At 41.5% G+C, this 27,997-nt stretch overlaps 2 protein-coding genes across 2 annotated transcripts; one reads left to right on the plus strand and one right to left on the minus strand.

Moving 5' to 3' along the window:
* Positions 1 to 276: 276 nt before the first annotated feature.
* LOC123666960 (zinc finger protein OZF-like) lies at positions 277 to 6,279 on the plus strand. Its single transcript, XM_045600973.1, has 6 exons — positions 277 to 406; positions 1,322 to 1,459; positions 2,724 to 2,861; positions 3,482 to 4,114; positions 5,298 to 5,478; positions 5,997 to 6,279. The coding sequence occupies exons 1-6, from the start codon at positions 277 to 279 to the stop codon at positions 6,250 to 6,252; spliced, it is 1,476 nt and encodes a 491-aa protein (XP_045456929.1). The 3' UTR covers positions 6,253 to 6,279.
* Positions 6,280 to 17,060: 10,781 nt separating this feature from the next.
* On the minus strand, positions 17,061 to 27,976 carry LOC123666961 (zinc finger protein 69 homolog). Its single transcript, XM_045600974.1, has 6 exons — positions 27,707 to 27,976; positions 26,142 to 26,326; positions 26,065 to 26,077; positions 25,161 to 25,272; positions 19,270 to 19,446; positions 17,061 to 18,574 (listed from the first exon to the last, which is right to left on the minus strand). Exons 1-6 carry the CDS (start codon positions 27,872 to 27,874, stop codon positions 17,487 to 17,489), a joined length of 1,743 nt encoding a protein of 580 aa, XP_045456930.1. The 5' UTR covers positions 27,875 to 27,976; the 3' UTR covers positions 17,061 to 17,486.
* Between the last annotated feature and the right edge of the window lie 21 nt (positions 27,977 to 27,997).

The raw sequence follows: 27,997 nt of genomic DNA on the forward strand, positions 1-27,997 counted from the left end.
AACAAACAGACTCCAGCGTGAGATTTAAAATTATGTTCGAGCGAATACCCAGGGTACTGCAGGTACGTTACATCTGCTGGGCTACCTATTTGCGTCTCCGTAAGGAAAAGTAAATGCGGCCTCTCAGTCTCCAGGTGGTGGTGGACTGCATCGAGATTTGAGTGCAATCCTCGTATGTTGGTGAGGTGCACTTTGAGAGAGAGGAGGTGCAGCCGCTGTTTAACCTTACTTTTTTTCTTGTTCTTCATTGTGGTCAAGGGGTGAATAGGAGGGGAAATGGTAGTTGTACGAGGGGCTACGTCTATAGACTCCACGATTTTTACAGAAACCACACTAAAGAAGACTCGCCTGGAGACCGCGGGGACGCCCGAACCCCCCAGGAAATCGCCATCGGGTCCTCTCACCGGTCGCCAACCGGCACGATGGAAGCCATCCCTGGATTTTTCGCTAGGTGGCGGGGCAGCCTTTCATAGGTGGCGAACCTACTAGTTGGGCCCCCTACTGCCTGCGGTCGGCCAGCGGTGCACCGTGCTTCGGATCCCGCTACCCTCCAGGTCGAGACGTCCGGCGCAGTGACTACGCAGATCAGGATCCTGTCACTAGACGCAGCGCAACTGTACATACCCATACCCCTATGATTGGCTATTACGAGCATCGTTCCGGAACGCGAGGCGCCTCACGGCACGACAAGTCGTGTCGCAAGACGCGTCACTTGGCGGCGCGTCTTTGCTCGATGGGTGGTCACACTAGCCACGGCCGAAGCCTACCACCTATGTATGTTACTCGTTTTGCACCACCCAGGGGTCACGTGTAGGGTAAAGAGGGTTAAGACCTGACTTGGTACATCCTACGGACGCGAGTAACTGCGATCCCCAAAAAAAGTGTAAGCATATGTATGTATGTATATAATATATGTATGCATAATTTTATAATCTATTGTGATGTTGATAAATATTTAAGTATATTATAATATTATTATATGGGAACCAAAGGAAAGACTTGCTGCTAGTTAACATTTAATGCGGAACTGATTTACCTTCATCAAAAATAATAATTTGATACAAACATATTTCGTAGTACCCGCACTAGTTGGTACTTAAATATATATCAGATGTATTCTAATTTCTATAACAATTATTTGTACACTTCCTAACCGCTTTTCTATACGCTGTCAAGAAAGGTTGTCTGGAAGAAATCGCTCTTTTAGCGATAAGACCGCCTTTGTACATCTTCCTCTAATTGTACTACTTTTGTTTGTATCTTTAAATGGTGTGCAATAAAGAATATTATTGTTATTATTATTAATGCCTTTTGATTAAAGATGATGGTGCAAAAGCTCAAACAGAAGACCAGAAAATCGAAGTAGAAGTTAAGACAGAACCACAAGATACTGAAAACGACGACGATATTGGAATATCATCGGAGTCCCCGCCAAGGGATGCACTGGCTGACGATGTTTGTAAGTTTTATAATTCATTAATTTACTAGCTAATCCGGCAAATGTGTTTTGCCATATATATTATTTTTATTTGCGATAAGTAATCACCAACATATTATATACTAAAACCTCCTCTGAAACACGCTGCATCTTATGGTATAAGTATTGTTCCAATCGGTTCAGTAGTAGTTTTGTTCACTTCAGCCTGCTCCAATGCCGGTTGACGGATATATTCCCTACTATGAGTAACGATCGCTATCCTGTGTGCATGATAACAACCGGGACCGACGGCTTAACGTGCTCTCCGAGGCAAGGTGGGGAGACCCACAAATCCTGCATAAACACCCAGACCACGGTAAACACTAAACACCTGTATGGCCAATACAAATGTTTGTCAATTAGCGCCATTTCGGTCGAATTTTAAACTATAATTGCTACATTAATATCATACCCTTTGTCTACACCAGCGCGAATGTGGAAGCTGAATACTTTTAACTTTTCTCCCATATAACATTATACCTTTACACTCCATACCTATAAGATGAAGAAAATCTGAAATCTGACTACTTAAAAGTAACTACGCCTCAAGTAACGTAGTCAAGTAACTACGCGTTATCAAAGATTACTCAAAAAGTAGTTATCAGATCTCGATAAAATTTATATGTAACCACATGATAAACACCAGCTTTCGATTAAATTAAAAATTATCAAAATCGGTACACCCAGTAAAAAGTTCTTGCGGATTTTCGAGAGTTTCCCTCTATTTCTCTGGGATCCTATCGTCAGATCCTGATTTCCTTATCATGGTACCAACCTAGAGATATCCCCTTTTCAAGAAAAAAAGAATTATCAAAATCGTTACATCCAGTAGAAAGTTATGCGGTATAATACAACGTAGGTCGACGAAAAAAGCATCAAGTAAAAACGCATTATTAGATATAACTCGAAAAGTAGTTGTTAGATCTCAAATAAATTTAAATGGGACCAATTCACACACCACCTTTCGATTAAAAAAAAATTGTCGAAATCGACTCTACCCGGTCAAAAGTTCTGATGTAACATACATTAAAAAAAAATACAGTCGAATTGAGAACCTCCTCCTTTTTTGCAAGTCGGTTAATGATCATAAAGTTAGTAAATAGATGTTTAAAAATTTTTAATGCCTAATTAAATAAATAAATTTGCACATTTGGCGATAAGGTCGTCCTTGTATATCTTTTTCTATAAATGTGTATGTATTTTGGTATGGAAATTACACTATTTTTATTATTATTATTGTTATTAGATGAAATAAAACCAGAAGCGTTGGAGCATGATTCATCAAACGACGACATACCTCTGTACCAGATAGCTGACCGACCTAACAGGAACACAGACCTTAAATCAAACGGAGACATCACAAGGAATATTGTTGAACAACCAAGTATGATCATATTTTGTTCTACTATCATCACTTCAGCCTATTGCAGTCCACTACTGGACATAGGCCTCCACAAGTTCGCTTCAAAAATGGCGTGAACTCATGTGTGTTGCCCATAGTTACCACGCTGTGCAGGCGGGTTGGTGACCGCAGGACTGGCTTTGTCGCACCGAAGACGCTGCTGCTCGTCTTCGGCCTGTGTATTTCAAAGCCAGCAGTTGGATGGTTATACCGCCACCGGTCGGCTTTTTAAGTTCCAAGGTGGTAGCGGAACTGTGTTATCACTTAGTCGCCTCTTACGACACCCACGGGAAGAGGGGAGTGGCTATATTCTTTAATGCCGTATCCACACAGCAAAAACACAGACTTCGATTTTCACTAACAAGGTATACAATGTAGGTAGTCAAATAAATATTCAAATTAAATATGCATTGTTGGGATTACTTAAAAAAAATACTCGCCTTGTACAGAGTTGACACACATAAAAAAAATTATACAAATGAATTGACAACATCGTAGACAGTATAGTAAAGAAAAAACAAGAATAATTGACAAAAATAAAAGTGGATTTTTAGTACTAAATTGCGACACCAAAACGAAAGTAAAAATTTGATTTGTTCCAGTGATACCAATGTCAAAACTGCAACAAAGGATGCGAGAGAGAGACCCATCGTACATCACAGAAACGAATATACTAACAATAGTTGAATTCTCGTACGTCTGTCCGTTCAAGTGCAGACACAACAACCTACTGTGCTTCTACTGCGGAGAAAATTTCTCGGATCCCGAGCTGCTGAGAAACCATACACTACATAGCCATCACCCAAAGAAGTTTAAAATAACCGAACATAAGAATATGCTCAAGATTGACCTAACTAGGATTGATTGTCGATTATGTCCGGAGAGGATAACAACATTGGACGAATTCAGACATCACATTTCTAGCGTCCACAATAAGAAATACTACTTCAATAACCGTGACCTCCTTTTACCGTTCCGTTTGACAAATAATGAGTTCAAATGCGCTCTATGTGATTTGGCCTTTCCATATTTCCACGCTCTAAACAAACATATGAACGAACATTTCAGTAATTATGTCTGTGAGACTTGCGGCCTGGGTTTCGTCGATCGGGGTAGGTTTATAATGCATCAGCAGAGGCACGAAGAAGGCGATTTTCCCTGTGAAGTCTGCGGTAAGGTGTTCAAGGCACACTATAATAGGGAGTTACATGTTGACAGGGTGCATAAAAAAAGAGGTGAGATTTCTGGCATACGAACTTTATTTCTTACTAGCTATTTTCGATTTTCGCACGATTCTATTTGAAGAAAAATAGGAAGAAATAATAGCCCATAGTCCTCCTCGGTACATGGGCTATCCAACACAAAAATAATTTTGCAATGCGCGTTTAAACAAATTTTCAGCTTTATAATATTAGTAGAGTTAAGAATAAATCAATTCAATTATATAAGACACAATTTTTCACTTTAGATATAAAAAGGGCCGTTACATACAATAAAAAAATGTAAAAATATTGGTGTTATGTATTATACACTTATATAGTTACACAAAGTATGTACGCAAATGAATATTTGTTTCAAAGATTTCTTGGTCTATGCGAAAATAGATGTGACATGAGCAGTGGATTATTTTCAAATTTGCCGCCAGTCGCCTATACAATTTTTGGCTTCAGTATGCTATTCAATTTTTACCGCCTGTAGGCTATTCAATTTTTAGCTCTAGTAGGGTATTCAAATTTTGCCGCCCTGAGTGATCGCTGAAACTCGATACCCTATTTCTCTCCACGCCCTCGGCCAAAAAAAAAACGGCTTTAGATTAAGAACCGTCGAATTACCTAAGCTCAAAATTTGACCGTTTATCGATATAATTACATTACAAAAAAAAAAGATAACCCTAACCTATCTAACTTCCAAATTAGACCATTTATCGACATGATTTTGTTACAAAAAAATCCTAACCTATCTAACTTCAAAATAACGGTGTTTAATCGAAAGTCTAGTCAAAACGGGCAAGTGCAAAGGTTGTGGAAATGCTTTTTCATTTTCTGGATGTATACAAAATAATGTTTCAAAAATAAAATGTATGCATAATTTGGGCGGTAAATTACAATTTGTCGCTTTAGACTGGTACTACACATACTACACTATAAGGTGGATCGTAAGCTAATTTATCTTCCTAGTAGTATAAAACAAATTATAGTCTGACACAAAAGGCTTAAAGTATTGTAAAATTACTTTTAAATTTGGTATGATTACTTGATAAATGAATTTTAATGTTTTCTCTTTAGTATGACAGCCCAATGCTATGTTTTAGAGCCCTTGTAGACTATTATCCCTCCAATCATTCGCATATAGTTAGGCTCCAAAAAACAAAATTAAGGATAATACAAACTAATAATATAATAATTTTCTCATTTCCAGGCAGAGTATACTGTCCAAAATGTGACGTCAGACTGATGACGTATCCGCAGAAGTTGAAACACTTAGTGGAGGTCCACGGGGAAGAGCCCTTATCGTTCCCATGTAATGTTTGTGACAAAGTGTGTGAAACTAGACGGAAGCTTACTATACACAGGAGGAAAGAGCATTTGAAGGATTATAGGTATTTAAAAAAATTAGGTAGATTATGAAATAGAGCTCTCCAGAAAATATCTCGCTCAAAATCTGGAGCAGCCCTTCTTTTTTTTTTGTCGCTTTTATGAACTCGCCGACTAGGCCGACGGGAGTGTCCTGGCTCCTGGTCCGGAGTGAACAACCCAACCTACCTACTAAAACCCAGCGATGCCCGTCCGGGGCAGTACCTCAGACTTACAGATGGTCACGGCTACATAAACTGCTTTCAAGCAGTGTTGTGTTCCTGTGGTGAGTAAGGTGACCAGAGCTCCAGAGGAGGCTCGGGGGTGGAGTCGGCAACGCGCTTGCGATGCTTCTGGTGTTGCAGGCGTCTATAAGCTACGGTCATCGCTTACCACCAGGTGGTCCATATGCTTGTTTGCCACCTTTATAACTTTATAATATTAAGAAAAACATCTCATCGATTATGACCTTATTTTAAACTTCAAAAAGAGAAGATTTCAACAAAAACAATTATTTTTATTAATATAAAGTTTATCTTTCCAGATACGAATGCCAAACCTGCGGCCAGAAATTTTTTACCGGCTTTGCCCTAACCAACCATATGCCAACACACACAGGCGAAAGGAACTTCAAATGCAAAGTCTGTGAAAAAACCTACCCCCGTAAGAAGACCCTCAAAGAGCACATACGAATACACACAAATGATAGACGCTACCGTTGTCACATATGTGGCCAGGCGTTCATACAGAATTGTAGCCTGAAGGGTCATATGAAGAGCCAGCATCCGGAATATAGTTAATTTATTGTAATAAATGATGGATTGTTATTTTATGGTTTTTTTTTTTTTTTGTCACCCTACAAATGTTGCTGTTAGAACTCTCCTTTACAAAGAAATCTTTTAAAAACTACTACAGTAAGGATAATTTATATGACTGGGGTCGCTAGAAAGTACATATATGGCCTGTATCGTTCAAGATGTAGAATCTCTTACCCAATATTGATTACTTATTCTTGATTTTATTAAACAATATATTGCTAATGTTTTAGGAAATATGTATTAAGATTTACTGGACGTCGTCAAGTTGACAAAGTGCCATTAAATAAAGATTTAAAAAAACTGAGTGGACCAAAATCAAATATCTATAAAAGTAGGTACAATGTCTCTGCCTGTGAATGAATCACAATATTTTATTACAGTGGCGGATTTACCAGTAGGCTGAGTAGGATATATCCTATAGGGCGGCAATTTTGCCCAAGTTTTTGGAAAAATTATAAGAGTAAATGTTTACGATATCTAAAAATTTACTTTCATTATTCCATTACAAAAAACCGACATCCTGAAGTTAGCTAGCCAATGAAGTATAACTTCTTACGCGCTAACATGAGTATACACATACTTTTATTTTTGTCTTACATAAATTAAAATGACGATACAATTTTGATTTTGAAAAAAAGTTATTATATATATCCAGAAAATGAGTCTCAAAAACTAATCTAAAATTTTAATATTTCAGTATTATACTTCTACTTTAAAAAAGGGTTAATCATTATTTTGAGTGCTATTTGCGTTGATAAAGGTCCCAATAATATTTTTTCTCATACCTTTATCTTAAATGTACAGACAGCGACCCTTTACATTTTCTATTATATGTATTGATTTAATAACCACTTACTTAATTTTATTTATTACTTAGCATAAATTTTTTATGTTATAAGACTAGCTGTGCCCTGCGGTTTCACCAACGTTTATTTGAGAAAAGAAAAATAGCCTATAGCCTTCCTCGGTAAATGGGCTATACGATAGAAAATAAAAAATTTCAATTCGAACAAGTAGTGCCTGAAATTAGCGCCGGTAGTCGTATTGTAAGAAAATGAACGAATTATAAAAGATGCAAAAAAAGCCATTTTTTTTCAGCCAGTCTTAAATGTATGTAGGTGAAAAATAAAAATAAATTTAATTATAATAAATATTATTTTATTTAAATTACGCCACGTTGTATAAATAATACAAAATTATCTATTTACATTAAGCGCAAACACAAGTTAATAGTAATTAATTATCAATATTCATAGTTATTTAAATTAATGCATTTTTTTAAATATAATTGTCAACAATTAATACATGATCTTGCTGTTTTTTCTTTTATAACAAATCAGTGTAATAAACTTTAATAACGACTCTTCTAGATTTTAAAATGGCGTATTATTGGCGCCAAATTTATCGATAAAATGCGTCCACATATTATTTGTACTTATTATCTGTTTAGAAAGCTAGAGAAAAAGAATTTATTATTATTTATTTTCTTATTAAATAAAATATGTTTCAGTTAAAATAATTTCATAAATTCTAATATAAAATTTAAAAAAATTAAATCATAATGAAAAACAATAACTTTTAAGGCATTCCTAGTTTGTTACCAGTTGTATGGAGGGTACGAAGAGAATAATTATCAGAAATGCATTAAATTAGTGTGGCGCCACATTGGCATAAGGGTAAATCTAAAAACTTTCTCTGAAACTTCCACTTCATATCATACTTTTAGTGATATTAGCCCCATTTCGGTCGAATTTTACACTATAATTGCTTCATTCATATCATACCCTTTGTCTACACCAGTACGATTGTGGAAGATTTTCGAACTGTAATTTATAGCATACAGCGAGACAGGAGAATTTCACTGGCCCCCTGTGAGAACAGCCGAAGACTCGAACCGAGGGGCAGAGAAAAGAAAGACCAGCGGAGCCTCCCTTAGTGGAACCTAGAGCGCCAACCACGCTGATCTCACCAGCCAATCCTCCTATCATCTGAGGCTGACACCAGGCCGGAACAGTGGGCAGCCAAGCTCAGAAGGCTCGAACGAAAAAGACCAAGCGTAGCAGGCGGGCGGCCAGGCCAGCTCGCTCGGAACCAGCGGCTGCCTCGAAACCGCAGCCACGGCAACAGGTGGTGGTAGCACCTGTGCCGAGCAGTCAAGACCTGCCGCAAACCCATCACCCAACAGCCAGAGCCTCGAACCCAGTCACAGTCACGCTGGTTACGCTGGTCACCGCACTGGAAAACTGTTCGAGCGTCTGCTACTGCGAAGACTCGCACCGCACTTCCCCTTGCGCGAAGAACAGTTCGGGTTTCGCGCTTTCAAGCTGGCGAAAGTCCTCAATCTCCTAGCCAGTTAGCTGAACAACCGGCAGTGCACGGTCGGGGTCTTGCCCGATATGGAGTATTACATAGTATTTTATAAGTGGCAACATTATTGCCTTTGCCCTTTGTCGTCCTTGGTGTCACGTCTGCCGCCGAGTGGTTCTAGTCAAGAGACTCAAGCTTCAACAAATAGTTATTCAAGTCGCCGCATGCCAGGTTTCGTCCATTGAGGTGAGAGGTATAATTATATCATTGGTTTCGTCATAGCACCTTAAGATATCGGAAAAATCTGAAAATAAACACCAGTCTTACCTAGGGGCCATGGGAGGTCTTCTTAAGCCGCTGAACATACATTCAAACAACATGCCATTAGAATGGAAAAATTGGCTCATTCAGCTTAAACTATACCTTCGTACCAACATGCTAGAAGACAGCAAGGACAACAGTAGCTATTCTGTTGTATCACATAGGCAGAGACGCCTTAAAAATATTTTATTCATTTGGCCTTGACATCGACACTGTCCCTTTCAAACAGCAAATCAAAAAATTTGAAAAACACTTCTTATCGCAAATCGACTTCACAATAGAGCGCCATAAGCTGTTCAACATGGGACAAGTGTTAATAAATATAATGGAACGTATGTTCATATTGATTATTTGTAATCTGCATATTGGGAACTTTTATATAGTCTATGTCAACCACTTTATCTGTCCTTTTGTACTCTGTGGTTCCTCTCGTCTACATGTTTAAAACTCGCACCCGTTCAAATTGTAAATTTAATCAATAAAAATCTTTGATCCACACTGGCCTTTTTAACAGGTTATGGGCCCAGAAGAAAATACGCTGTAAGTACTGCATAATTAAAACATTAAAACGCTTAAGATTAACAATGTCGAGCGAGGGTGCGCAAGAGCCTTATGCCGCCTACTCGTTCGACAAGCTGGACGGTGTGGCGAGCTACCACAATTGGAAATTCCAAATGAAAATGGCTCTTATTATGGAAGGGCTGTGGTCATGTATTGAGAGAACTGAGGGAGAGGTAATAACTCCTGCTAAAGACCAAAGGGCGTTGGCACGAATCTGTCTGTCTGTGAAAAGCAACTGCATCCAGTACCTCAGGTCAGTCACCACCGCAAAACAGGCATGGGAAAAGCTGAAGGAAGTTTTTGAGGATAAAGGGTTATACCGAAGGGTCCTGCTGCTCCGGAAGCTTCACAGATCGAATTACAACGATTACAGTTCCATGGGAGAATATATCGACGGGGTGATGACACTAGTACAGCAGCTTGCTGACATCGGCCGTGTCATCGAAGACAAGGAAGTAGCAGAATTACTACTGAGTGGGCTGTCGCAGGAGTTTGATGTGCTTGTTTCGAGTCTGGAGACTGCAAATATCCTGGAAAATTTGACAAGCGAAGCAGTGCGAGCGCGTCTTCTACAGGAGGAGTTCCGTAAGCAGAGCGACAATGGAGTCTCCGTACCCAGCGAGTCATCCTTCGTGGTTTGTCACTACTGCAAGAAGCCTGGCCACTTAAAATCAAAGTGTTTTAAGCTTAAACGTGATAACAAAAATATGCAGCATAAGGGGAGGTGTTAAAAAATATAATGGAACGTATGTTCATATTGATTATTTGTAATCTGCATATTGGAAACTTTTATATAGTCTATGTCAACCATTTTATCTGTCCTTTTGTACTCTGTGGTTCCTCTCGTCTACATGTTTAAAACTCGCACCCGTTCAAATTGTAAATTTAATCAATTAAAATCTTTGATCCACACTGGCCTTTTTAACAACAAGGAGAAGACGAGTCGATTGAGCAATACATAACAGACCTCAAAAACATAGCCAGTCAGTGGGAACTCAAGAATCTAGATGACATTCTCGGTGATATCTTCAGTTGGAATCTCAATGCAAATAACCAGTTTATAAAAGAGAAAATTCTTCAAGAAAAACTACAGACACTAAATGAATCGATAAAAATAGCGAAGCACCAGGAAGCTTCTAGGAAACAAGCCAAGATGTTGGAAAGTACAAGTTAGTAGAAGAGCAAGGACACAACAGGCATTCAGATCAAGACACACATCTAAAACAAGACAGACATCCCAGCCGAGACAAGACAGTCAATCAAGACAACCTTTATGGAACAGATAACCAGAGCACAAGCGATATGGAAATAATAAGGAAACTTGTAGCCGTGTGGTCAAGTTCACCGCTATAGATGTCCAGCCAATGAAGTCCAATGCAAAATATGTAAAAAGTACAACCATTTTGCAGTCATTGCAGATCGAGCAGGACTGTCCGCGCAGTAACACAAGAAAATATTGAACTGAATGCAATGAAGACCTATATTTTATAGGAACACTGAAGTGCGAAGAACTGGCGGATATTGTTATTAATAGTAAAGTTATTTCTTTATGTTAGATACTGGGGCAGACACAAAATTGTTTTTATTTTTTTATTTGCAAAGGGAGACGTTACATAGTATTTTATAAGTGATTGCCATTGCCTTTTGTCGTCCTTGGTGTCATGTCTGCCACTCCATATTTAGTTAACTATTGTCTTTTTGTCTTATAACAATAAAGTGAAATACAATCAAGTCAAGCCTATATTCTTATTATCACGCCCAACCACCCAACATGGCGAAGACCTTCGATCGTATGTGGCACGCCGGACTCCTGGCTAAGGTGATCAACACAACAACACCGCCCGCGTTTGTGCGAGTGGTAGCGTCGTTTTTACAAGGCTGTAGCTTCTATGTCTCGGTGGAAGGCGCGAAATCCCAACCGCGTCCCATCCGGGCTGGAGTACCCTAGAGCAGCTATCTGTCGCCGGGGGAGTCCCGTTAGTGTTTGTTAAGTACGCCCTTGTCGTCTCCCCTGGAACCCGTCCTGACCCCGGTAGCGCAGGTGGCAGGCGGGTGACTGAATCTTACGAACTATACTTGTGGCTGGCTGATCATTGTTTTGTGTGTTTTACATATTCGTAATTTGTCGTTTGACGCGATTCTATTACGTTCCTGAACCAAAGGCTCTTCTCAGGGCCAAGCCGGCGGCACTTCTTAGGGCTAACCCGACGGCCCTTCTCAAGGCTAACACGACGCCCCTTCTCAGGGCCAAACCAAGGCAAGCCGTCGTTTGGACAAGTCGAACATCGAGTCCGACCTGGACTTGGACGTTTCTAGAAAGTTTTCTCAGGGCCGTACTGAGGGGAAAAAGAAATTGTCCTCCTTCGTTTTCTTCGTGGGTTCGGACACGGAGACGGAAGAGACGACGGTCTTCAAAATTACTACTGCCAGGCGGGGAGGCCGTTGGGCTCGAAGGCGGGTTCGAGTTCGAGGGCTAAATTTTTAATCTACTCCGGTGCCTATTGCAGACGAACTAGATGCAGAACTGCGTGGCAGGCAATACAGGCCCGGGAGCGTCACTATCGGGAGTACGGAAGACATCGAGTCTACTGATCGATGCTAAATGTTTGAGCGCGCGCGGGCGAGAGCCTCGCCTACATCTTGGAGGTTGCCAAGAATTCTGGCAACCTCAAGGGCCAGTTTGTGGCCCAGCTGAAGAGGTCCGCCTCCGCCCCCTCCGAGGAGGTTGACGCGCTGGCGAACCGTAGTGACGCCGAGGAAACAAGGGGGCTGAGAGCGGTGAATCGCCGCCTCAAGCTGGAGGTTGAAGCGACCAAAGCCAAGGTGAAGGCGCTGAGGCGCGGCTTAACCGAGGCCAAGTCGAAGGCGGCTGCGGCCACTAGCACCGCCGCCAACACTGCAGCTGCTAGAGCGCGAACGGCATCTGCACTCTCGCTGGGGATGGTACTGGTCGAGGAGCTAAAGCGGTCCTTGACCTCCACCGTGTGCGACATGCTCGACGTCCGGCTATCGGGGATCGAGGACCGACTGCTGCCAGCCCCAACGTCGTGCCCTTACCTAGGGCAAAGGTGGTAGCTTCCGCACCATATAAGCCGTCACCTGCGTCTCGAGATCGCGCCAACAATGTCATCGCGACGAGACCTGCTCTCGAGACCTCTCGAGTGGCTGGGTAAGTGGACAATTTCCGTAAACGTTGGGAAGACGGCCGCTCTGCTTACCGGTGGGTACAAACCGTGGCGCCAGTTAACTCTCCGAGGCCAAGACGTAGAGTGGGGGATCTCAGTGAGGTATCTCGCGGTGTCACATCGAACAGATGCTGCGCATGGACCCACCTGTCAACCACGCAGGAGCGACCCGGTCGAAACTCCACTCAGTGTTCACCTCCAGACTACCCAAGAAAACTAAGCTGAAGATCTACGGAGCCTACATTCGCTCGCGATTGACGTATGCGGCCCCCGCTTAGTACGCCCTCTGCTCGGCGAGCCAGGCCAGACGGCTTCAGATCCAGCAGAACCGGTGCCTACGACTGATAGTAGATGCTACGAGGTACGTCATGAACGACGTCATCCAAAGAGATACCGAGACGCTCAACCGTTGAGAAATATGTGCGTCGCCTGGACAGAAGCACGTGCAAACAGCTCCACGGTATAGCACCGCTTCATGCGAGACCACCGGACAGACGTCTCTTGCCTCGCGACCTCCTACTGTCACCACCGGTTGTCAACGCTCCGGTCGGTGGCGACGATAGTGATGACCGTGATGATGGATAGGATACCCGGGATCCACCTGCGATGTCCTCTCGAACTCCATCAGGAATTTGAGGCGCAAACATTAACGAGATTCTGTTCTAGAGATGTGTGCGCCATAAAGCTGCATAGAACGCAAGACCACAGCCTGCCGGAGATGGTGATCGCGTCGGCCTACATGCCGGAGGCTGATGCGCCACCGCCGCACGACATGGCACGGCTGATAACATACTGCGAAGAGGCCAGGCTGCAACTAATTATAGGCACTGACTCTAACGCACATCACATCCTATGGGGAATGAAAACAACAAACGAAAGAGGTAAGCTCTTAGTTGAATATCTGATGACCACAAACCTACAGATCATGAATATGGGCTCTGAACCCACTTTCGTGAACAGACGTAGCAGGACAATCATCGACCTAACTCTTGCCACAGAAGCGGCCTCCGGGACCATCTCCAACTGGCACGTATCCGATGAGGCATCGTACTCAGATCACAGATGGATACGCTTCGATGTGCAGGTAAATACAGTTCCAGCAACGCCTAGGCGTAACCCACGCAAAACCGACCGCGTGCATTACGCTGAGAGACTGGAGCAGCTGCTCAGCGAGCAGGCATGCCCAGGCCGGCTCGTGGGAACAGGACATATAGAACAGCAGGTAGATACGTTGACTAGCAACATTATAGACCCCTACCAAACTGCATGTCCCTTATCATTGCCACCGGAGAGTAAAGTAATCTGGTGGGGGCCTGAACTGGAAAGACTCAGGAAAAAGGTAAGGCGACTTCTAAACAGAGCAATGAATACATGCGCCGATCGGAACTGGGACAGGTATAAGAAAGCAAAGTCCAGATACAAGAAACGACTAAGGTATAGAAGCACCGACTCGTGGCGCAAATTCTGCAGCAGCGTGGAAACCTGCGAACAGGCCAATAGGGTAAGGAAGGTTCTAGTAAACCAATCCAGCCAGCTGAAGGGCTCCCTAAGAAAGCCTGACAACACCTTCACGAGCAAGCCGGAAGAAGCAGAGTGCATCCTGGTTCAGACACATTTCCCAGGGTGCTACATCATGCGGTCGGTGGATTGGCCCGAGGAGGACGTAGCCCCAACAGAGGAGCATTGGGAGTATGCACTCAAGGTAGTAAGCCCATCAAAAGTCAGATGGGCTATCAACAGCTTTGACTCCTTCAAATCCCCAGGGTTGGACGGGGTCTTCCCGGCACTTCTAAAGTGGGGAAGTAACCGACTGATCCAGAGGCTTACCACTGTTTTGGTAGCCTGTTTAGCTCACAGCTACGTGCCAAGGCAGTGGAGGGAGGTAAAGGTAATCTTCATCCCCAAACCGGGAAAAAGTGACTACTCTGAACCCAAATCCCACAGACCTAAGTCTTACATCGTTTCTGCTGAAGACTCTAGAAAGGTTGTGCGAACGGGATCTGAGAGAAAACGCCCTAGCTACAGTACGCTTACACCCAAACCAACACGCGTACAGCCAAGGTAAATCAACAGAGTCAGCTCTACATGCAGTAGTCAGTAAAATAAAAGAGGCCATTGAAAACAAGGCTATGTGTCTTGGCACCTTCATCGACATAGAAGGAGCTTTTGACAAGACCAACTTCAACAGCATCTCGTCGGCCATAGTTAAGCACGGGATACACCCGATAATGGTTGACTGGATAGGTAACATGCTCAGAAAAAGAGTCATCAAACTTACATTAACTGAGGCACAACACGCACTGGTAGCCAGAGGATGTCCACAAGGAGGGGTGCTTTCCCCACTACTGTGGAACCTAGTGGTAAACTACCTTATAACCAGACAGAACCAGCACAACTACTTCACGATCGGGTACGCTGATGATATCGCTATTTTAATCAGCGGCAGAGTCAGCAGTACCGTGTGCAATGTCACACAGCAGGCGCTACGAATTGTGGAGAGATGGTGCATAGATAACGAACTCACCGTCAATCCTGGAAAAACGGAACAGGTAATGTTCACTAACAAACGGCAATTGGGGAGCTACAACCCCCCTAGACTGTTCGGTACGGAGCTACAGTTCAGCTCGGAGGTAAAGTATCTAGGAATTATTCTAGATAGCAAACTGAACTGGAGCAAACATCTCAACAGCAAAATTGACAAGGCTACAATAGCCTGGTAGTGCCGCAGAATGATAGGTAAGAAATGGGGTCTATCCCCAAAAATCACTCTGTGGCTGTACCAGTCCGTCATCAGGCCAATTATCAGCTACGGTGCGGTGGTTTGGTGGCCGAAAACCAGACTAATCACCGGTGAAGCAAAATTACAACGACTTCAAAGGCTAGCTTGCTTGGCGACTACGGGCTGCATGAGGACCACTCCGACAGCCGCCCTGGAAGCCCTACTGAACCTGCCGCCGCTGCACCTGTTTATCCAACAGGAGGCGGGAGCGGCTGCGGTAAGACTCAGGAAGCTAAGCCTGTGGAGGAACGTAAAGGTAGCACACACAGGAATACTTGGCGAATTGGCAAACAGGGAACCGCTCGTCGAAGCGGTTACCGACAGGATACCCAAACAGTACGTATTCGACAAAAAATACAGAATACAATTACACGAAGACCCAGGTGAAGGCCTCAACCATAGAGAGTTAAGAATCTTCACAGACGGGTCGAAAACATCAACAGGTACAGGTTCTGGGGTTTACTCAGAAGACCTGAATATCCACATCTCATCGCCATTAGGAATCCACAACACCGTCTTCCAGGCGGAATGCATGGGAATCATAATGGCAGCAACAGCGATCAAATCTAGAGAGGTACAGGGTTTTCCAATCCGTATACTTTCCGATAGCAGATCGGTCTTGCAAGCCCTACAGACACAGACAGAGCGACATTATGACATCAGGGCTAATATACGCGTGCCATCGAGCTCTGACGAAGGTAAGTGAAACAAACACCATTACCCTTCAATGGATAAAGGGACACAGTGGATCGCGAGGTAACGACGCGGCCGACCGACTGGCGAGGAATGGATCGGAGATGAGGGTCCACGGACCCGAACCCATTCTGCCTCTGCCTTTCGGATGGCTGCGCAGCCAGCTGCGACACAACACCAAGGTAATGCACCAAGAATATTGGACAAACCTAACTACCTGCAGGCAGACCAAGGAAGCTCTTCCGACGATCAACCCAGGATTGTCCCGCAAACTTCGCGGTTATGAAAGAGCCCAGCTACGACTACTGGTCGGGGCTCTTACCGGACATGCCTTGCTTAACAAGCACTTACACAATCTAGGTGTTACAGACAGCCCCCTGTGCAGAGCGTGCTTGGAGGCAGAGGAAACGGCCTCACATATCCTGCTGGAATGCGGTGGTGTGGCGAACTACAGGGCACTACACCTTGGGACACCGAGGTTGCTCCAGGAAGTCGTCGGCAACGTGAAGGGTCTGCTAGGCTTAGCTCCTTAAGCTTGGCTGGCACGAATAGTGCCCACCAGCCGATCACGCAAAAAAGGCGCACCAAGACGTCGAGTTGCAGAAAAGAGCCCGTGAACAACAACAACAACAACAACTCCATCAGGAATAGAACTTTTTCTGGTAGGGTTGATAGGTATGGCGATGGCAAAGTCCCTCGGTGATGACAGCCCGGGCATAGAGGCTCTGCCTATAAGCCTGACCCGGACTGACTTAGGTCAGTCTGGAGATGCTAACACACACACGCTGGGCACTTTTTCAATTTTTCTCCCATATTTTTTTTATTTTTTATTTTCTTTGTATAACATTGCACTCCTCATTTCTACACTCCATATTTGTTAGTCATTTCAGCTACCTAAACACATGGAGGTAAGAGCCTATGGGCGCTAAATTATACTCGTCAAACTGAGTGGACTCACTATTAAAATTTATTACACTAATGCCTGTTCTACCGATTGTGGATGAAATTTATCCTATAAATAAGTTACGAATAGACTTTAACAGTAAAACGTAAGACATGTTGCATACCATCCAAATTACCATTGCCATTAAAATTTGATCGAGATCTGAGGACTACTTTTTGAATCATATTTTATTAGCATTTACTTGACTATTTTTTCGTCGACTTTGTTGTATTATTTATTTATGGTATATTTCTATTCGCAATTAGAATCTAAAAGTAATTGTTTCTTTATTGAGGAGAAACAGATCCTAATCACCATATCCTACTTCCTGCTGTAAAATCTATTCGTTACTTATGCACTGCACAAATTTCATCCATGCCGGTGAAACAATCCCTTTTAAATTGCGCTAAAAAATTACACACTAACATTAATTAAAGCTTCCCTCCATTTCAAACACTTGGTGATGACTCTTCATATGATTCTTCAGACTACCGCACTGAGTGAACGACGTATTGCAGACGTCACACTTGTATCTCTTCTCGCTGCTGTGAGATCTTATATGTTCTTGTAATGATTGCAACCGAGGATAGCTTTTATCGCAGAACTCACATCTAAAATTTCTTTCACCTGTGTGCGTTGCCATATGCTCCTTCAACCGAGATGGCAAGTAAAACCTCTGATCACAGAGATCGCACTGATGCCTGTACACCTTTAAATGGTTTCGTCTATTATGCTCCATTAAAGTTTTTCTTCTATTGTAAACTTTGTCACATAACTTACAAGGGAACGTACGTTTGTCACCGTGCACTTCTATCAAGTGACGGTTACGAAGAGCGTAGGATAGAAATGTTGCATCGCATTTATAACAATTGACAAATGGCCTTTTTTCATGCACAGTGGCTACATGCAAGCTCCTGCTGTATTTTGACTTCAAATTCTTACCGCAGACCTCACATGGAAAATTCACATCTACCTTCTTATGTTTGTTTATATGGGTTCTCAAGGATGCCTGTTCTAAAAAGCACGCTCCACACATATCACAGGTGAACGTGCCAAAATGGTCGATCATATGTTTTTTTAAAGAATCAAAGTAAGGAAACACACTAGTACACTCAGTACAAGTCAAATTGTTTAATGTAAGGCGAAACTTTAAAAATTCATTGGTGACCGGGTACATGACCTTGCCGTGGACGTTAGTGATGTGCGTTTTAAATGTATCGAGATCGTCGATTTTTTCTGAACAGAGCCTGCAGTCGATTCTAGTAATATCGATTTTTGGTGGTTTCTTGTTTTCTGTTGTATCTTCGAACAATTCTTTTGGGTCATGGGATAGTGTGTGGTCTCTCAACTCACTGGGATTTGTAAACTGATCCTTGCAATAGTAGCAGTAGTAGAAACTGATGCGGTTGTGGAAGGGACAAACATATGAATTGTGAACTATTGTCACTGTGTTGGTGTAGGCCATCTGGTCGTGGTCGATGGTCTGCTTCTTCAATTTCTTCGGCTGAGGTGGATCTGTAATGAACGAAAACAACCTTTGTTATAAAATTGGGTATTCTTAGAAAAAAATAGTTGACATTACAGCCTATACAGTCCACCGCTGGACATAGGCCTCCACAAGCCCATAGTCACCACGCTGGGCAGGCGGGTTGGTGATATATATGCCTTGTACAGTTCAAAACGAATGTTCCTGAGTTTTCTAGATGTTAGATAGATAGATGGATAAAAACTTTATTCACAATTTCACATTCCACATACACAATCAAAAGAGTCATAATAAAAAGTAACAAATAAACATAATAAATATCTTATTAGTTAGTAGGATCAATCCTAGTGAGGGCCGTCAAACGTGAGGCGTTAGTGTGAAGCATTTGCAACAATTGTCTAAAATGTGTTAGGATACATTATGGACATTATTATATATCGTATAATAATATCTTGGTACGCGCATACTTTCCGAATGACTTTATCAAATTGGATAATTATTATTTTTTTATTCACCAATCAGGATAACATTTGTATATATATTCAGATATATATTCACGAAAAGTACCGTACAAAGATTGTCAGATCAGTTTGTTTATAATATACCCATTTTTAGTCATTATATTTCAATTTTCACAAAAAAAAAGTTTTGTCAACACCCAACATAAAAGGTTGGAAAATTATATGTAGATTGGGTAATCCTCATTTACTTAAGGCAAGCTCACCTGTTTTTATCAATTTATCCAATTTCATTCTTAATTTCTGCATTTTTTTACTACTCAATTCTTTACCGACTTTGCTCTTCTGACTGTTTCTCGTTTTTCTTAACGACATTTTCCGCTCTAAAGTATCTTCTTTTATTGGTATTTGGGTATCTAACTTAGTATCAATGTCATCATCTTCTGGAAATAAGAGAATAATTAAAATGATTCTTTTATTTTCAAACAAAGGTTGCAAACAAGCATACAGTTCACCTAAACCTAAGCTGATACTGCAGCTTATGGACACCTGCAAATCCAGAAGCATCGTAAGCGCTTTATCCCACCCCTGACCCTCCCCAGGAGCTCTGAACACCTTAATCGCCACAGGAATATAACACAACTTGAGAACAGTATTATTTGGGACGTAATCTTTTGAAGATCAAGGAACTTCCCCAAATAAGTATTTAGCCGTGATTTCCTGTAAGGACGAAGTACTTCCCCAGTCTGCTCCAGATTTTGAGCAAGACATTTAATGCTTTGCTTATCGTCTCATGAGCACAAAAATAAGAACTACACAAACTATTGCAATAAACCTAAATTCCATTAAGTACATTTTTTCATCAAATTATGGATAAAACTGCAGGGCACATTTTTTTTATATCACTATTTCGGCAAACAAGCGTACGGCTCACCTGATGGTAAGAGATTACCATAGCTTATAGACGCCTGCAACACCAGAAGCATCGCAAGCGCGTTGCCGACCCAATCCCCAATCCCCTCCAGGAGCTCTAGTCACCTTACTCACCAACAGGAACACAATACTGTTTGAAAACAGTATTATTTAGCTGTGATCTTCTGTAAGGTCGAGGTACTTCCCCAGTCGGGCTGCTCCATATTTTGAGCAATAAATTCCTGCTGTGCCCTACCTCAGTTAAAGTAGTGTGGCGAACTTCCTGATGATAATAAACGCCACAATATTATTTTATCAACTTGGACCAGCTCCTTACAAATTTTACACATTGGACCACACGATAAAACCAATGCGTTGAAAGAAATATGACGCCATCAAGAATTGAAGTGTTCGGCTGAACGGCGCTCACACACCACACTTGCTTACGAATCTTAAAACTAACCGTGCATCTAAATTTAATTATTATTTCATTCTCATATTAATTGTAATATCGTTTACTTTATAAATTAAATTCATCTACATATTAAATTTTGTTAATAATAATTATCTCCTACATATAGTAATCATATAAAACTAAGAACATCTTTTACAAGTACATAAATTACATTAGAGAGTAACAGTCAAATAAATGTGAGGTTATTAGGATAGACCGAATAATAGCTAGGCATTCTAGTGACCCCATATTATTGGTGACCCCGACGAGGAACGAAGTTTGGATTTTGAAAACATCGAAAAGATACCTTAAGGAATATTGAGTTGTGATTTTTAGGGTGTGCCTCAAGTGATAGCGGTAAGCGAGATTTTTTTTTTTCTTATAAATATGAATCAGGATGATCCTAGAGATGCCGATGTCGGCACAGATGTATTGCGTGTAGGCGTGAAAGTACCACCATTTTGGCCAGAGGAACCCACCTTATGGTTCGCTCAAGTCGAAAGCCAGTTCACGTTATCTCGAATAACAACCGACGAGACTAAGTTTTGCTATTTAGTGGCTCAATTAGATCACCAATATGCAGCTGAAGTAAAAGACGTAATTACTAATCCGCCCGTTGCAGATAAATATTCAAAACTTAAAAACGAGCTCATTAAACGCCTATCTGCCTCAAAGGAGAAACGCGTAAAGCAACTTATAATGCATGAGGAGCTAGGCGACCGAAAACCATCACAGTTCCTACGTCATCTCGAAGGACTGGCAGGTCCATCAGTCCCTAAAGATTTTTTAGCCACTTTATGGTCTAGTCGATTACCTCAGACAATTCAAACCGTAATCGCTTCGCAGATAGATCTACCGTTAGAAAAGCTGGCAGAATTGGCCGACAAGGTGCATGAAATTGCTCCATCAACGCCGCAGATAGCAAGTACATCTTCTAATACTTCATCTTCTTCATACGATGACTTGGCTAAGCAGGTATGCGAACTAGCAAAGCAAGTAGCACAACTTAAGGCACGGTTAGAACACAATAGCTCGCGCTCACGCTCAAATACCCGAAAATATAATCGCTCACGAAGCCGCTCATATCCCAAGCAACCACCCCTAGATCATCCTCATTGTTTTTACCATTTTACCTACGGCGCAAATGCAAGAAAATGCAAGGAGCCATGTAGTTTTTCTTCGGAAAACTCCACGGGCAGTCGGAAGTAGCGGCCTATGACTGCCCAACAACAACTACAGGCCGTCTTTTTGTAACCGATCGTGTAAGTAAAATGCAGTTCCTTGTAGACACTGGTTCCGACCTGTGTGTTTTCCCACGGTCAGTATTAAAGACGCCCCGCAAGCAAACTAATTTTGAGTTGGTGGCTGCAAACAACACAGTCATTCATACTTACGGACCAATAAAACTGCATCTTAATTTCGGACTTCGTAGAGACTTCACATGGAACTTTACAGTCGCTGATGTCTACCGACCTATCATTGGTGTCGATTTCCTGACTTACTATGGTTTGCTCATAGACTGCAAACAGCAACGCTTGATCGATGGTATCACTTCCCTCTCAGTACGTGCTAACCATACAGTTCCGTCTGACGACATCGCATCAGTGAAGACTGTCACAGGTGAAACTGAATTCCACGAGATCTTGCGAGAATTCCCGGAGATCACAAGGCCAGCAGGTATACACTCTCCGACAAAACATAATACTCTGCATTACATCAGAACCACTCCTGGACAACCAGTATCTTGTAAGCCTCGTCGTCTAGATCCTGTCCGTTGTCAGGCTGCTAAAAAAGAATTCGAGGATATGTTAGCAAGTGGTACAGCCAGACGCTCTGAAAGTCCTTGGTCTTCTGCTCTTCACTTGGTTAAGAAGAAGGACGATGGTTGGAGACCCTGTGGTGACTATCGAGCACTCAATGCTAGAACGATACCTGACCGATACCCGATACGTCATATACATGACTTTTCATACCAGTTGTCAGGATGTTCAATATTCTCTACTATTGATCTTGTTAAGGCATACAATCAAATAGCTGTAAGTCCGAAGGATATACCAAAAACTGCTATCACAACACCGTTTGGATTATTCGAATTCCCTTACATGACATTTGGACTTAGGAATGCAGCACAAACATTTCAAAGATTTATTGATGAGGTGTTATCCGGTCTAGACTTCTCCTACGGATACATCGATGATATTTTGGTATTTTCTAAATCTAAAGAGGAACATAAGTCACATCTAAGGCAGTTATTTGAACGTCTCAAGCAGTATGGCATTTTAATTAACACTTCCAAATGCTCATTTGGTCAAGAAACTGTAAATTTCTTAGGATATAACGTTTCTGCTTCTGGATCTAAGCCTCTTGAATCAAAAGTCCAAGCTATCAACGAATTTCCTGTACCTAAGACAGTTAAAGAACTTCGACGGTTTCTAGGAATGCTAAACTTTTATCGTAGGTTTATTCCGAATGCCGCAAAACTCCAGGCGCCGCTGAATTCCATTCTACAAGGACCTAAACTGAAAGGTTCTCACCCAGTAGAGATGACATCTACATTACTCAAGTCTTTCGAAGACTGTAAAACTTCACTATCGCAAGCTACACTATTAGCTCATCCAGATTACTCGGCAGAACTCGCAATCGTCACTGACGCTTCAGACTTTGCTATCGGTGCGGTACTCCAACAGAGGAAAGCTGATGACTGGCAACCTCTAGCATTTTACTCTCATAAGTTGTCTACTGCACAAAAGAAGTATAGCCCTTACGACAAAGAACTTCTAGCTGTATACGAAGCTGTCAAGTACTTTCGACATATGATAGAAACTGCTACATTCGCTGTTTACACCGATCACAAGCCCCTCACTTTTGCTTTTTCTACCAGTAAGCAAGACTGTTCACCACGACAATTCCGGTATCTCGACTTCATATCTCAATTTACCACTGATATAAAATATATACCGGGTAAGGACAACAAAGTAGCTGATGCACTTTCTCGGATCGAAGAAATCAGTACCATAGATTATCATACTCTTGCACAATCTCAGGACAATGATACTGAACTGCAAGACTTTCTTCGCCGTGGTTCTTCACTGAAGCTTGTGAAAATGTCAACTGAATTTACTACTATACCCATCTACTGTGACATCTCCATGCATTCACCTCGACCGTATATAACACCAGAATTTAGAAGACAAGTCTTTGACATGGTACACAGTTTACATCATCCTGGAAGGTCAGCTACAGTACGACTGGTGACACAAAGATTTGTTTGGCCAGGGATTCGTAAGGACTGTAGAGAGTGGGTACGGCAATGTTTAAAATGCCAAAAATGCAAAATTATCCGCCATACAGTATCCCCCCTTTCCACTTTCCTTACTCCTTCTTCAAGGTTCTCTCACATTCACCTCGACATCATAGGACCTTTACCTATTTCTTATGATTTCAGGTATTGCCTTACCGTCATCGATAGATTCACGCGATGGCCTGAGGCGTTCCCGCTTAAGGACATAACAGCTGAGTCCTGTGCCGCAGCTTTGGTGTCCGGTTGGATTGCACGCTTTGGTTGCCCAGCCCGGGTAACCACAGACCGCGGTCGGCAATTTGAAAGTCAACTGTTCAAATCTCTCACAGCGACAGTTGGCGCTCGACATATTCGCACTACCGCCTACCATCCTGCAGCAAACGGTATAGTTGAGCGAATGCATCGACAACTTAAAACAGCAATCATGTGCAACAGCAACTGTAGTTCTTCGCAGTGGACTGAGTCTCTTCCACTAGTACTTCTTGGCATGCGCAGCTCCTGGAAGGATGATCTTCAAGCGTCACCAGCAGAGCTCGTTTATGGTGAGCCACTTATATTGCCCGGTCAGTTCCTGTCGCCTAAGGATGATTACACCGCAACAGATGTAACTCTTTACGCCACACGCCTACGATCTCATATGGCTAAACTTTCCCCAAGACCAACTTCCTGGCATACATCTACCGCATCACCATTTTATATACCTAAAGACTTAACAAACTCATCGCATGTATTTCTGAGACAAGACCGATTGCGTGGATCGTTAGAACCACCGTATGCCGGACCCTTCAAGGTCATCGAAAGAACGCCTAAGTATTTCACACTAGACGTCCAGAACAAAAAGGTTAATGTTTCTATCGACAGGCTTAAACCGGCGTACATGGCAAGAGAAGAAAAGGTAACACTATCACAACCTGTCAAAACTTCAACAGAGAAGTACACACGAAGCGGGCGAAGAGTCCAATTTCCCAACTTTTATCGACCGTAGTTACGGTCTAGCCAGGGGGAATATGTGGCGAACTTCCTGATGATAATAAACGCCACAATATTATTTTATCAACTTGGACCAGCTCCTTACAAATTTTACACATTGGACCACACGATAAAACCAATGCGTTGAAAGAAATATGACGCCATCAAGAATTGAAGTGTTCGGCTGAACGGCGCTCACACACCACACTTGCTTACGAATCTTAAAACTAACCGTGCATCTAAATTTAATTATTATTTCATTCTCATATTAATTGTAATATCGTTTACTTTATAAATTAAATTCATCTACATATTAAATTTTGTTAATAATAATTATCTCCTACATATAGTAATCATATAAAACTAAGAACATCTTTTACAAGTACATAAATTACATTAGAGAGTAACAGTCAAATAAATGTGAGGTTATTAGGATAGACCGAATAATAGCTAGGCATTCTAGTGACTCCATAGTAGTATCACATCTAGTATATTCAATCGTAAATTCGTAATTATCATACCATACTGATCATCCTGCATATCAGCAACGTCATTACAATCAGGTTCGCAGGGGGGCTCCATTTTTATTTCCACTTTTAGATTTTGCTCAGTATCTGAAAAACATACATTTTTCTATAAACACACACACACACTATTGATTTAATATTACATGTGTTCTATTTTGACGCCGCGTTGGCGCAGCGGTCACAGCCATGGATTTTACCTGTTGCGCTGGCGGTTGTGGGTTCGATCCCCGCACATGACAAACATTTGTATTGGCCATGCAGGAGTTTGCTGTGGTCTGGGTGTTTGTGCAGTCCTGGTGGGTCTCCCCACCGTGCCTCGGAGAGCACGTTAAGCCGTCGATCCCAGTTGTTATCATGTACACCTGATAGCGATCGCTACTCATAGTAGGGAATATATCCACCAACCCGCATTGGAGCAGCATGGTGGATTAAGCTCTGATCTTTCTCCTACATGGGGAATGAGGCCTATGCCCAACAGTGGGATATTACAGGCTGAAACGATAGCGATAGTGTGTTATATTTACAATTGACAAGCAGTTAGTCGGCGCAGCGGTCACAGCAACTGGCTTAATGTGTTAGCAGTCAGGGTTTGATCCCCGCACATGATAGACATTTGTACAGGTCATAATTAGAAAAGTTATTCGTGGTCTGGACATTTGCCAATGGGTTTTTATTTTATGCTTGTGTATTTTATGTATTTTCTGAACTCATTCATTTTTCATGAGAAAAATTGGGGCACAATAAATGTGAAGTGTTGATTTATTTTATTTATTAATTACGACAAAAATACTAGAAGCTAGCGTTCAATTATACACCTATAAACAGACTGTAGTACAGGTTAACTTCTAATAGTTGTTACCATCATATATTTGTAAAACTTTTAATTATTTCTTATTACACATGTTAGGATACTGTTTCTCAAAAACAAATAAAAAATATTTAAAAGACATGTTTTTAATAATTCCTAGACTGAGCTAAAAATTCAAATATAAACCTTCTAGTAAGTGCCGACAATTACCATCTTTATTCTGCAATCGAGCCTCTAAAAACATTTGCTCAGACTGCAGTACTTGCCGTCGAAAAGCACATGCTTCACGTAGACGAGACACGCATGTAGCACATATGCATGATTCCTTGCTATCTTCCTCTAAATGCGATAACTGAAATAAGTATAAATAAATTAGAAACTGATATTTTTGTTTGACGGTTACAGCCATGGATTGTACCTGTTGCGCTGGCGGTTGCGGGTTCGATCCCCGCACATGACAAATGGCCATACAGGTGTTTGCCGTGGTCTGGGTGTTTGTGCAGTCCTTGTGGGTCTCCCCACCGTGCCTCGGAGAGCACCTTAAGCCGTTGGTCCCGGTTGTTATCATGTACACCTGATAGCGATCATTACTCATAGTAGGGAATATATCCACCAATCCGCATTGGAGCAGCGTGGTGGATTAAGCTCTAATCCTTCTCCTACATGGGGAAAGAGGCCTATGCCCAGTAGTGGCATATTACAGGCTGAAGCGTATTTTTGTTTCAACAAAATAGATTTCTGTCAAGTTCAAGATAGAATAATTTTTTCTCTTCCTACTGCTAACTAACTACCTTCCTACTACTAATTTGTTATTAAAAACCACATTATTGGAATATATTGCTAACAATATTCAGAGAAATATATGAAAGCTCGATTTGGCTTTTGAATGATAATATTATTGAATTGAATAACATTTATTCAAAATCGTTAAACTGTGTAATTAACATGATTATTTAAAATAGTACAACCCCTAAATAACTGAAATTACAACTTAAAAATACCATCACACACCAAAATACACCAGAATTTATTTTCCAATGATAAGAGACGATTTTATTTACTTAAAAAATAGTAAAACTAAAATTAGCAGATATTCCAAAGAGATCCTACCCTCCAACCATTCAAGTTAACGTAGTTATATCACCCTAAGTGGTAAAATCTGGAAAATGTTTAACATTAGCAGAATTCTATCAAAATATTTGTTCTCAGTACATTTATTTTTTTAACCGACTTCAAAAAAAGGAGGAGGTTACTCAATTCGACCGTGTATATATATATATATATATTTTTTTATGTATGTTTGGGGATAACTCAGTCGTTTATGGACCGATTTTGATAATTATTTTTTTTTTTTTTTTTGGAAAGGAGATATCCTAACGGTGGTACCATGATAAGGAAACCAGGATCTGATGATGGGATCCCAGAGAAATTGAGGAGACTCTCGAAAATCCGCGTAACTTTTTACTGGGTGCACCAATTTTGATGATTTTTAATTTAATCGAAAACCGATGTTTATCATGTGGTCACATTTAAATTTCATCGAGATCTGATTACAACTTTTGGAGTAATCTTTGATAATGCGTATTTTCTTGACTAATTATTCGTCTACCTACGTTGTATTACTTGTCGATATAATTGAAGTCGGTTTTTCTTATTTTAGTAAGCCCACTCGAGCTCCTGACATTTGTCTGCATTATTGAAATATTAGTGATAAAATTGTTTATTTACTCACAAGCAAGCCAAAAACATCCATAAACATATCAGAGTAAACTTCCTTCGCTCCCATAAATTCATATTCCGATGTTAAAAGGCGACATTTTTTAATAGAACGACAACATCGACACAGCGCGGGATCTATTAAAGGACCCTGATTTTTCTTAGACACAATTACGTTTTCCATTATACTAAATAACTAAATGAAATAGAAATAATATAGGTACAAAAATGATGAAGAGATGTTCGTATGTCAATCGTGTGATATTTTAACTTTCCTATATATACAAATACTTCCGTATTTTATTAT

This window comes from Melitaea cinxia, chromosome 27 (genome assembly GCF_905220565.1).
Source record: "Melitaea cinxia chromosome 27, ilMelCinx1.1, whole genome shotgun sequence".
Taxonomy (NCBI): Eukaryota; Metazoa; Arthropoda; class Insecta; order Lepidoptera; family Nymphalidae; genus Melitaea; species Melitaea cinxia.

Coding starts and splice junctions, on each gene's coding strand:
- LOC123666960 (XM_045600973.1), top strand. CDS start 277: ATGGTAGTTGTACGAGGGGCTACGTCTATAGACTCCACGATTTTTACA. Junction 407..1,321: donor GCCATCGGGTCCTCTCACCG/GTCGCCAACCGG, acceptor TTTTGATTAAAG/ATGATGGTGCAAAAGCTCAA. Junction 5,479..5,996: donor GAGCATTTGAAGGATTATAG/GTATTTAAAAAA, acceptor TTATCTTTCCAG/ATACGAATGCCAAACCTGCG.
- LOC123666961 (XM_045600974.1), bottom strand. CDS start 27,874: ATGGAAAACGTAATTGTGTCTAAGAAAAATCAGGGTCCTTTAATAGAT. Junction 26,327..27,706: donor TGGATGTTTTTGGCTTGCTT/GTGAGTAAATAA, acceptor TACTTATTTCAG/TTATCGCATTTAGAGGAAGA. Junction 18,575..19,269: donor GGATAAATTGATAAAAACAG/GTGAGCTTGCCT, acceptor CGTTCATTACAG/ATCCACCTCAGCCGAAGAAA.